This window comes from Cryptomeria japonica, chromosome 9 (assembly GCF_030272615.1).
Source record: "Cryptomeria japonica chromosome 9, Sugi_1.0, whole genome shotgun sequence".
NCBI lineage: Eukaryota > Viridiplantae > Streptophyta > Pinopsida > Cupressales > Cupressaceae > Cryptomeria > Cryptomeria japonica.
This window is the reverse complement of record NC_081413.1, coordinates 665,627,605-665,640,425: the sequence shown is the minus strand read 5'-3', so window position 1 is coordinate 665,640,425 and position 12,821 is coordinate 665,627,605. Positions and strand designations below refer to the sequence as shown.

Below are 12,821 nucleotides of genomic sequence, written 5' to 3'. Positions count from 1 at the left end.
GTAGAGTTTCAAATTGGATCCTACAAGGATAGTTTTTCTATTTGATGTAGCCAAGATGGATGCATGTCATCTCTTGTTTGGGAGACCATGGCAGTTTGATTTGAAGGCTCATCATGATGGGGTTAGAAACACCTATTCAATCACCAAAGATGGTAAGGTGGTAGAACTTTTAGCTCTGGTGGAGAATGAGATGGAACCAAAGGGAAAGGATGCCAAAGTGTTGTTGGTAGAAGGAAAGCAGTTCATGAAGGAGATTGCAGAAAAAATATGCAGTTTGCTATGCCCTCATTCCTAGTTCCAAGGTGACAAAGAAGGAGCAATTTGCAGAGAGGAAAGAAGGACAAAGGCACTTAGACCTTGCAGTCAAACAGTTAGTTGACAAATACAAAGGTATCATCTCAAATGGAATGCCAAGGTCCCTTCCACTAGTAAGAGACATAAGTCATTGCATAGATCTGATCCATGTATCTACCCTACCAAATAAAGCAGCATACAAGCTTACTCTAGACCAGAATGCAGAGATGACAAGACAAATTGAGGAGTTGCTAGAATCAGGGCTAATTGGCAAAAGTCTAAGCCCATGTGCAGTACTTGTTGTCCTTGCACCCAAGAAAGAAGGCACTTGGAGGCTTTGCATAGACTCAAGGGTCGTCAACAAGATAACCATAAGGTATAGGTTTCCAATCCCTAGGATAGAGGATTTACTTGATTGCTTGGGGGGTGAAAAATATTTCACCAAAATTGATCTAAAAAGGTGGATACCATCATATTAGAACAAGGCCAAGGGATGAATGGAAAACAACTTTTAAGACCAATAAGGGGTTGTATGAGTGGAAAGTCATGTCATTTGGGTTGTCCAATGCCCCTAGCACCTTCATGAGGTTGATGAATGAGGTCTTGGTGGAGTTCATAGACAAGTTTGTAATAGTGTATCTAGATGATATCTTGATCTTTAGCCACACAAGGGAAGAGCACCTCAAACATGTAGATATGGTCCTCAAAAGGTTACATGAAGAGCAACTAATGATAAACTTGGATAAGTATTTGTTCATGCAGGAGGAGATCATTTACTTGGGCTTTGTAATCTCACAAGGTGAGTTGAAAATGGACGAGGAGAAGGTAAGTACTATTCTGTCTTGGCCAACACCTAAAACCATGAATGATGTCTGAAGTTTCCATGGCTTAGCAACCTTTTATAGGAAGTTTATAAGGGGATTTAGTCATGTTTGTGCACCAATGCTTGACACCATAAAAGGAGGACAAAAGTGCAGGTTCAGTTGGACCAAGGAGGCAGATGACTCATTTGAGACTTTGAAAAAGAAATTTGTAGAACAACCAGTCCTTGCCCTACCAGACTTCAACAAAATATTTCAGGTGGAATGTGATGCAAGCCACATGGCTATTGGGGCAGTACTTAGTCAGGAGGGAAGGCCAATTGCCTTTTTTAGTGAAAAACTAAATGATGCCAAGAGGAGATATTCATCCTATGATTTGGAGATGTATGTTTTAGTTCAGTCATTGAAGAAGTGGAGGCACAACTTATTGCCAAAGGAATTCATAGTTTTCACTGACAATTAGGCTCTAAGTTTCATAAACAGTCAAGAGAAGTTAAATCACAAGCACATGAAGTGGGTAGAGACCCTACAAGCCTTCACCTTCAACCTCAAGAACAAAAAGGGGGTCAAAAACAAAGTTGCAGATGCCTTAAGCAGGAGGGTCTTAACCATCAACCAAATTAAGATGGAAAGTGTTGGCATTGACTCCTTGAAGAACATGTATGATGCTGATGAAGATTTTGGAGAGATCTACAAGGTATGTGAGTCTTTTGGTGAGAGGTATCATGTTGAATTTTCTGAGTTTTTTATCCAAGAAGGATTGCTATTCAAGGGTGGACAGTTATGCATACCTAAGTGTTCAATGAGACTAAATATTATTAGGGAGAAGCATTGTGGAGCAATGGCAGGTCATTTTGGCCTTGACAAGACACTTGACCTTGTGAAAAGACACTACTATTGGCCTAAGTTGCAGGCAGATGTTAGGAGGTTTGTAGAAACATGTGCGATCTATCAAAAAGCCAAAGGGAAATCCACCAATGCAGGTTTGTACCAACCTTTACCCATTCCTTCTAGGCCATGGGAAAGCATAAGCATGGATTTGGTGTTGGGCCTGCCTAGGACAAGGAAGGGGTATGACAATGTTTTTGTAGTGGTGGACAGATTTAGCAAAATGGCTCATTTCTTGCCATGTAAAACCTCTTGTGATGCCTCATATGTTGCAGACTTGTTTTTCAAAGAGAGAGTCAGGATACATGGGTTACACCTAAACATAGTCTCAGACAGGGATGTGAAGTTCATAGGGCATTTTTGGAGGACCCTTTGGAAGAAACTAGGAACCAACTTAGCTTTCTCATCAGCCTACCATCCCTGAATGGATGGACAAACTGAAGTTGTCAATAGGTCCTTGGGGAACCTATTAAGATGCTTGACAAGACAACATGGAGAAAAATGGGACAACATACTGTCACAGGCAGAGTTCTCATACAATCACACCATAAATAGAAGCGTCGGGAAATCTCCTTTTCAAATTGTGTATGGCATCCACCCAAGGGGTGTGTTAGAGTTGAGGGATTTACCTTAAGAAGAGTCCATTAGTGCAGTTCGTGAAGCTTTTGCCTCAACCATCAAGGAGGTACATGATCAAGTGAAGTCTCATCTCCAACAATCTGCAGAGAAGTACAAGGCTCATGCAAACAAGAAAAAGAGGGATGTGCAGTTTGGTGTTGGGGACTTAGTATGGGTGCATTTGCAGAAGGAGAGACTCCCAAAAGGCAAACACACAAAGCTCATGCGGAGGAAGATTGGACCATGTCAGGTTGTGAAGAAGTATGGGCAGAATGCTTATGAAATCCAACTTCCTCCGAATCTTGGATTGTCACCCATTTTCAATGTATGTGATCTAACACCTTACAAAGGAAATGAGGAACCAATGCAGGTTGCAACAGATGATGATATTCCAAAGCATGATCCACCAAAATTGAGCAAGGTTTTGGACACTAGAGTCACAAAGAGAATAAGGAACAAGGAGTACAAATAATATTTGGTGGCTTGGCAGGGCAAACCACACTCTGAAGCAGTTTGGATCACAGAAAACCAGATCTCCAACCATGGTGCAGACCTCCAAACCCTGATCTCAAATGGGCTTGAGATCTCTTCTCCCGGGGAGTGTGGTGCAGGGGCACCTCTTCAACAAGCCATTCATCGATCAGAGGATGAGGATTAGGATCATAGGATCATTTTGAATGTCTTTGGTTTAGGCATTTTCATGTTTTGAATAAGGACCTCACCTTGTAAACCAATGTCCCAAATTAGGCATCCTGATAAGCCAATTTGGACAATTTGGTAAATAGGGGTAGAATGATGTTTGTTTTGATGTTTTGAAGGATTTTAGGGTGTGTAGGTGGTTGATCCAAGTTGTGTGGGTCCCAAACTTGTTTTGGTTGACAACTTTTGTCAACAAATGCAATATTTGAAAATGCAACTTTTGTAAGCAAAAGTGCAACATTTTGAATTTTGGTTGATGTAAGCCTCTCAATGACTCCAACCTCTTCAAATTCAGTTGGAACCGTTTGAAGAAGGCTTAGATACCTTGTGGACATGATTCCCAAGGTTAGAGTTGTTGTGGATTGAAGTTTGGAAGCATAATAAGACAGAAAACTGAGTTTTTCCCTGAAAATTTTGATCTTGTTGTTGTTGTACATCATTGTACGGATTGATTCTGACAAATTTGTTCATGGACTAGATAGAGGATTGAGTTACCTTTGTTTTGGCGATGGTTTGAGGTCTTGATCCTCTGTGAGCAATGAGAACCCTTTGATTTTCTGATTGTAACCCGGAAAACTAGGGTTTGGCTAGGGTTTCGCCAAATAATGGTCATATCTTGCACCTCACCCATCTAGAAGGTCTTTCCTTTGGTGGAATGCAAGATTGGCCAATGTATTTTAAGATTTCCATAGGTTTTTGCAAGGGAGACTTTGTTGTGAAGAGCATGAAGCGAACCTAGTTAGGCATCTCCATGTGACTACCTTGGACAAAATTTGGATAGTCACCCTAAAATCTTATAGCGGTGGATTCCAGGCATGCAACCCTGGAATTAGAGGTTATTTGTGATCCCCCACATGCTCATGAAGTTGGTTTGGTGGTTGAGAGTCTATAAATGGGAGTTGCTTTGTAATTTGAAGCCTATTAGCCCTAATTAGGCCTCTAGGCTTCTAAAGGGTTCAGACCCTTAGATTTCAGATCTTGCCAATCCCTTTTGGGGATAAGTGTAACTTCATAAAGGGTATCTGGAATGGTAAAAATAGTTTGCCAGGTTGAGTTCAAGATTTTGGAGTTAAGGGCAAAATACCTGTTAAAGAGGGCTACTAGCCAAGGGGGTAGGTTTCCAAAGGAAGTTTAGGGCATTGGTGCCAAAGCCTAAAACCAATGTTTGGAATGGTTCCTAGGTGTCGTGAATTGACCAAATCCAAGGCCCCCAAGAGCAAGAGTCATGGAGAGGTGTGTTGGAGATGTTGAAGCCATTTACTCATGTTGAGTAGGTGCTAGTCTTGAAGAGTTGAGAGTAGTTCAAACCCTTAAGGTGTGGAGTCCTTTTGTGTAGGATCCTTGCTATCTTTTGAAGGGTCTATACTAAACCTTTTGGGACCTGTCCCTAGGTGTGAGAAGGGCTCTGCATCAACAAGGGGAATTTATGGACTACATAAGCCAAGGTGAACATATGATTGCATAAGTTTATGATGTATAATCATATGACTTGAGACATAAAGCGATAACTATTTTATGTATACCCTAAGTAAACTTAAATAACAAGTGCAATACAACCTAAGTAATGAACTAGTTGACGAAACACCCCTTTCACACAAACATATAGTTTTAACTTGTTCTAATGTACTCAAAATTTCATATATACAATTATCATTTGAAAATGATATACCACATCAAAATGCTTTAAACAAACATTCTTTATATTAACCCAAATAAATTGTCCCTTTTTAAATTTTTCCCTTTACTTTTAATCTCTTATACCTGATTTTCATTTCCATATATTTCCTCTCATACCTTCCTCCATATTATCAAACTCAAAAATCTTTTACATGTTCATTAATATTTTCCATATGTTAGACACTACCATTTACAAAATCTCGATCATAACTACCATGTTTCTTTACCTTTTACTCTTCTCATGCTCTAACCTATACCTACATTTCATCTTCAACTATACCCTCATACTTCTAATTGCACATTTTCTAAGATATGTTACGTATCCTCCTCTAAAATCTCTCATCCCTAGCCATCCTCCCCACCACTTGTTTCCAACCACATTACTCTTATCAATCAGATGTTTTATTTCTTATTTAAATTTAATTTTATATAAATACATATAATTATTAATTTAATTCATACGATTTCAATGAAACTAGACAATAATTTAAATCATGTTTTTTTTCAAAGATCATAAATCTGAAATATTAATCAAATCATATTGCCTATGGAATTTAAATAACTCATATTGTCTATAAACTAAAAAAATTATAATCACACATTCATATGTTTAATCTCATAAGACATTATGTTGTGTTGTTTCTGAATTTGATTGCACCAATATTTTAAATAAAATAATATTCCCTGATCCATCATCATCAGAATGAAAGACTGTAAAAATGTAAAATACTAAATAAAATAAAAAACAAATCAGAAGCAACCCAAGCAACCCAAGATGATAATCTAATAGATTATGGAAATTTGATAAAATTTACTGATAAGATATTCCTATATGGCAAGTCCAATGGACTGTCAAGGCGTCAGACTATCTTACAGACATTTGAGTATGTGCAGTAATTTAGACATTAATGACCAAATAAATTTTCTGGAGAATTTCACTGGAGAAAACCCAATGTCAATCTAAATCGTTATGATATAAAAATCATCCAGAGCTTCTGAACATTTGCAAGCGCAGAACATGAACAATGTAATTAACAATTTGATGCTTTCCACCACACATTTATTAAGCTCAATACCCAACAAACATAATGGTTGAATTTATTCCAGAGAAGGGGAAACCTTAGTAATTGAATCAAAGAGAGTTTATCATCTTGAAATCAGCCGCACCGGTTCGACTCATCTTAAGGCTGAAGCAATCACAGGGAAAAACAAACAAACAAAAACAAAACAAAGAACAGTACCTAATAGTTCCCAGAAATGCTTATTACTGAGGCGTCAGAACGAGTGAATCAGTATTTGTAGTCCTTAACATGAAGGCTCTCGGCGACGCCAGCGGCCTGAGCAGAATCCCCAGCATAGGTTCCTAAAGTGGCCTGAGAATTGGCCTTGCACCGTGACAAAAGGGCAGCCTGGGCCTTGCCCACATTCTCGGGCTTCCCACCCCATGTTTTCAAAGTACTGGCCTGAAGAGCCCGGCCGAAGGAGAAAGACAGAGTCCATGGCTTCTTAACGCCCTGAAGCTTGTTCATGGCGTTCAAGTTCAAAGTGGCCTCCTCCTCGCTCTGCCCACCGGACAAGAACATAATGCCGGGCACAGCGGGTGGCACAGTCCTCTGAAGGGCCTGGACTGTGTACTGGGCAATGACTTCAGGGCTGACTTTGGGGGCATCTGATCCGGGTGTCACCATGTTGGGCTTAAGAAGCGTGCCCTCCAGAAGGACATGATGGTCATTGAGGGCCTTGTAGCAGGCTGCAACGACGCGCTCTGTCACATCAGCACAGACGTCAATGGAGTGGGGACCGTCCACAAGGATCTCTGGTTCCACAATGGGTACAAGGCCATTTTCCTGGCATATGATGGCATAGCGAGCAAGCCCATTGGCATTCTCTTGGATGGCCAATTGGGAGGGCTCGGTGGGTCCAATCTTGAGAACAGCCCGCCACTTTGCAAATCGGGCTCCTGCTTTGTAATAGGTAGCACACCTTTGGCCTAGGCCATCCAGGCCCTGGGTGGTGGTCTCCCCTGCCGTGCCAGCTAGGTCCACAGTGCCCTTGTCTACTTTGATGCCTGGAAGGACTCCTGCAGCAGTTAGGATGTCCACAAATGGCGTACCATCGGAAGCCTTCTGGTAGAGGGTCTCTTCAAAGAGAATGACTCCGCTGATGAAGGGAAGGGCGCCCGGGGCTGTGAAGAGAAGCTCTCGGAGGGCTCGGCGGTTGGATTCGACGTTTTCAACATTGATGGAGGCAAGACGCTTGCCAATTGTTCCTGTGCTTTCATCTGCAGCAAGAATGCCCTTTCCTGGGGTGGCTATGTAGTTGGCATTGGCTATCAGCTCATCTGAAAGACAACATAACAGATGGAATTTAGATTACCACATTAACACACATTGGAAATGTTATGGCAAATCTTGCAAATTATTAGAGATCCTACAGAAAATTAATCAGTTTTTAGATAGAACAATCCTGGAATCTAGCATGAGATTTTTAAGGATATGACTGAGTTTTTTCCATATCAGTGTTTTTGAAGCATGGAGTTTGATAAAAAAATGTTTATGAAAAAAATTCATGCAGTCGCATCCAGAAACATCTCATACTATGTCTGCAATCATGGAATCTATTCATGAAATACAGGGTAATGTGGACTCAGTCAAAACTAAAGCAGCTAAATCCTGAGAAATCATCGCATAATAATGGAATATTACTAATGATAATCTTGAAAATAAGACGCAAGAAATTTATTATTATGGTCACAAAAGGATTTGGAAAAACACAATTTTTTGGCAGATCTGAGAGTTTTCCGTTAGGGTGGGGGTACCCTAATGGAATCTAGCATGAGGTGTTTCTGGATATGACTTTTTTTTTCATGTCATTTTTCCTCATGGAATTTGATTCAAAATGTCTAAAGAGAAAACTCACGAGTCAAATTCAAAAACATCTCATACTAATTGCATGAACTGTAGAAATTTTATGTCTGCAATCATGGAATCTATTCATAAAATACAGGGTAACGTGGACTCAATCAAAACTAAGCAATTAAATTCTGAAAAATCATCACATAATCATGGAATATTTACTAGTAGTAACCTTGAAAATAAGACAACAGAAATTTAATATTTATTACTATAGTGACAAACCACAAATTTTTGGCAGATCTGAAAGTTTTCCATTAGGGTGGGCACCCCACTTGCAAGACAGATCAACTGTATACCTCTACATCACAGACAGTGATGTATACCCGTGTCTCACCACAAACAGTGGACCACAGTACATATATATATAGCAAACAGTGAAGAACTTTCTGAAGACAAAATTTGGAATTTCATAAGTTGAATCAGAAAATGAAAAAGGCAGATATATATGTAGGAAAATGCCAGCAAGAAAAGTGACCCTTTTTTTTTTTGCTGCAGCTGGCAAGTTGCTAAAATACCCAATGAAATATATTTTACAAAGAATGGACATCGAAAGAAAGTACTGATCTGGGTACAATTCTTTAAAAACAAATATCATTTTGGAACTGGGCTTGTCTGCAAGGTAACATTTTTTCCAATAATTGTTGGATTAGCCATATGAACGTTATATCCCATGTTTCAAATGGGCTGCTTGACTAATCATGGAAAACTCTTGTTTCCCTGATTTCGGACAAATGAGGATTCATGGTGTTAACCAAAATTCTTTAATAAATACAATTTTTATAAAAAAATTATAAAGGCTTTAAATTGATGCATTCTAGATTACCAATTTTATGTCCTTGATTTATGAGATTTTACTGCTTTTTATTTTCCAAAATAGTAGACAGCAATTAGGAAAGACAGCATCTTTAAGTTCAGATTAGAAAATCTGCTCAACTTCAAAATTACCATCAACGCAATTCTGTGGAAAAGTGGGTGTGAAGATATATTGATAGAATGAGAAAAATTCTACTCTAGTGCATTTTTCTACGGGTTTGATAGACGGATCGTCCTACACATTCTCAATATTTTAACTGAAGAAAACAGAGTATTAACATGGAAGGATATACCAACACAGGGACATACAACTGAGTAAGTTGTGAATATGTGTTAGCATCAATATAATTTTTTCATACTTAATTTTAGTGCCAGAATGTTTTCCATAACTTAAGCAAAAAATTTAGCATATCATGTGAAGAGGCTAGTGCGGGACCGGGTGTTTGTGGAATAGACAAGACCAGTTCTTTAGAGAACGACCGTAGAAAACTATCTAATATATCCTCAAGGACCAAGGTTGTGCCAAATATTAACAAGGCTTCAGAGATTCAAGCCATTCCCACTAAATGATACCACCCACAAGACAGGAATAACCCCACACATAGCAACCCTTTTCACTAGCTTGTGAAAGAGAGATCAGGAAACATGAATTCAAAAAGAAGAGCATAGGAATATAGACAAACAAGTCGACATACAACAAAAACAAAACCACTTAAATGCCCTGTCAGGTATCAAAGTTGTAGAAAAATGCCATCTAGAACCTTGATATTGGCAAGGTTGCAAGAGTTTTAAGCCATTCATCAGGCCCTATTATGGCTGCAGTATTAAACGCCCTAGTGACAGATAATAAAGAAGCCACATAAAACCTCTGCAGTGTTTCAAAGGGATGACACGTGAGTCTCTAAAGACCGACAGATGATATATATGACAAGAAAAGGGCAGATTTAATAGACCTTACATTGATGTGTTCCATATAATGAATGAAAAACAAGAGCTTTACGTAATGATATCAGATTTCTATAATCTATAATTCTGATAGCTGTAGTTTCTGTATTAGATTGTGTGTGAGTTTTTAAATCAACATTTTGGATCACACTCTATGATCCATCATCAGAATATAAAGAGTTGAAGGAAACAAAAAATGATTAATTGCAGACCAAGAACCAACTAAAAAGGAAGTGGACAAGAAAAGTAATGTGTAGCTCTAGGTAAAGGGATGGAACAAGAAATAAAGACAGGTTACTATTTATACCTAATAATAAATACAAACTCAAGGCTAAAATAATATTCATTCAAAATCTGGATTTCATCAGAAACACATCTTAACAAGATAAAGAGCTTCAAAATGCCCTTTGCCGATAGGTTTTTCCTTAGATTCAACTTAGATTCAACTTACTGGCTCAACTCACCGTGCCATCATTGTTACTTTTTGAAAATGTTTCTTGAAGCTTCCAAACAAAGAACTACTTCCAAACGTTGAGAACCCTATATAACCATTTGAACTCCTTTGATTAATTGAGAGAATATTCCAACCACAGAAGGAAACAATGAAGGAAAGTTCTAGACAAACATAAGACCCTTTTCTCTTCTGTCATATTTTCAACAGAAATAGAATCTAACATCTCTATGTATATACAAAGAGACCCACTACAAGATCCTGGCACAGATCTATATTAATGAATCATGTAGATTAGCAGAAAACTAATCCCCAGACTACAACATATCAAATTCAGACCAAAACCTGCCAAACAAAAGGATATCCACCAATCCTATCTAGACTTGCCATCCAAAACCCAGGCTAAACAAACTTCGAATACTTAAAATCAATATCACCCAAAAAAAATCTTTTAAAACCTCTGAATTTTTAGTATCCAAACACGCACACTAATCTATCAATCCCATATAAGGTTTTCATCTAAAACCCTGACACAAGGGGTTTAAGGACCGAAGTCAATAACGCCCACTACGCATCTCCTAAAATATTTGCTTTCCTGTGATCCAAAAACAACCCAAAGAGATTAGCACAGTCCATCCGATTCCTTAAACCTCACAATCCAGATGAAAATTATTTATAATCACACACCCCAACACAAACCACATCCTTGACCTTGAATCTCATCAGAAGCTGCATGATCAACTTTTTTTACAAATCTTACAAATCAGACTCAAATAAATCCCTGGTACATCAAGATTTAAGCATCAAAATCTAAAACACCCACTGCAATTATCATGTAACCTTAACCTCTGTGTGCTCCAAACATGCAACCCAAAGAAATTAACACACTGAATCTGCTTCCCTACAGTTGGCATCTATCCACACAAACCCAAATGAAATGATGAGTCAAAGAAATACAATAGAAACCCAAATATCCTTGACGTTAAATCCCATCAGAATCTTCATGAATCAAATTTTCAAATGCCTTATTAACATCATGTCTTAATCACATACCAGACAAGATCTATGGGCCAAAATCTGTAATACCCACAAAATATTTCTCAAATCCTTAGCCGTTCTGTGATCCAGTCACACTACCCATGATGAATATCTCCTCTACATTTCGAAATCGACCCACATAAACCCGTATAAAAACAACCCACCCCATTAACATTAAAACTAGAAAACATCCATGACCACAAAACTCATCAGAAACTACATGAATCAAATGTTTATATGCCTTTATAGTCAGAACTCATTATAAAATACCAGCTAAAGTAATGGGCTGCAATTGAAGTTAACTCACCATGGTATTTACCCTTGAAGCAAGACATCCTGTCAACTCTTGGGAACTCACAAAAAGCTAAGATCCAGGGATTAAATCAGAGAGCAACGGGCGTATCAGAGCATGTAATGAAATGATAAAAGTCGATGTTAATTTATTGACAAATGCAGGCGATGGATACGGCCTATGATAATCAGTCCATTACCCCAAAGCAACATCGAGCATCTCGCCACTGCTGTGCTGACATGTACATATCTTACACGTCAGACTGGATAGTTGCAGATAGAACAATTGGGGGTCCAACTACCTACAAAACTTTTAATTTAATTTATATAATGTGGGTGGACAAAACAATAAAGGATATGAATGCCTCCTTACCTTCCACAAATGTATATTTTCCTTGTGACTTGTCCACATGTGGTAGGTAAATTGTGAGATCGACAGTTTGTTAGACTTACCAAGAGGGTGGCATCTAACCACACCATGAAACCAACTCCTCAAAACAAAGACCCACCTACAACCAGGATCATATTATAAATTGTATTGAATTATTTTAATAAAAAGGTAATTATATTGACAATGAAATTCAAATTCTAGCTATTGTTTTTCTTGGATTTGACTCTCTAGATAACATGGTTTGATTTAGTTATTGTTTTTGTATAGATAACATGGTTTGATTTACCTATTGTTTTTTTTGAATTTGATTCTCTAGATTTTTTATGTCCAACTTGGACTATAGAAATTTCATGTTTCTAGTAGTTTGATTTTTATAATTATTTAAAACCATCAAAATTTATGAATGACATTTTGTGTAGAAGACGATGAAAAAGGTAAAAGAAACATAATTACAAAATAAATATTGGTATTTTATCAAGTAAATATATGAAGATTAGAAATAAAGGAAAAATAATATAAAAGTTAATTATTTTTTATATGTCATTTTTAAATCAGTCGTGTTAAGATTCACAAATAGTTGAGTGATTAAACTTTTCTCATATTATCTCATTATCAAAAGTAAAGATCTAATAAGTATGTAGATAAGGAAACGTAAATCAATGTATCATGTTAAATTTACCCCGTAATGAAGTTCTAGAACTATCACTTTTCTACATGCTTCAACAATATTCCATTAGAAATCAATTTCATACCAAACCCCATGTAGAGCATTGTCCACAATAATGAATTTTACTTGCTTCAATAGTATCCCATTAGAAATCAATTTCATATCAAACCTTATGTAGAGCATTGTCCACAATAATGAGATGTTGATTTCTTTGAAGGGGGTTAGAATTAATGACCTCTTTTATTCTATTATCTTATATTATCCCATTAGAAATCAAGTTTATATCAAACCTCATGTAGAGCATTGTCCACAA

General features: G+C 37.7%; 1 protein-coding gene across 1 annotated transcript; it reads right to left on the bottom strand.

Moving 5' to 3' along the window:
* Positions 1 to 5,952: 5,952 nt before the first annotated feature.
* LOC131039497 (fructose-bisphosphate aldolase 6, cytosolic) lies at positions 5,953 to 11,765 on the bottom strand. Its single transcript, XM_057972283.2, has 2 exons — positions 11,467 to 11,765; positions 5,953 to 7,338 (listed from the first exon to the last, which is right to left on the bottom strand). Exons 1-2 carry the CDS (start codon positions 11,492 to 11,494, stop codon positions 6,287 to 6,289), a joined length of 1,080 nt encoding a protein of 359 aa, XP_057828266.1. The 5' UTR covers positions 11,495 to 11,765; the 3' UTR covers positions 5,953 to 6,286.
* Between the last annotated feature and the right edge of the window lie 1,056 nt (positions 11,766 to 12,821).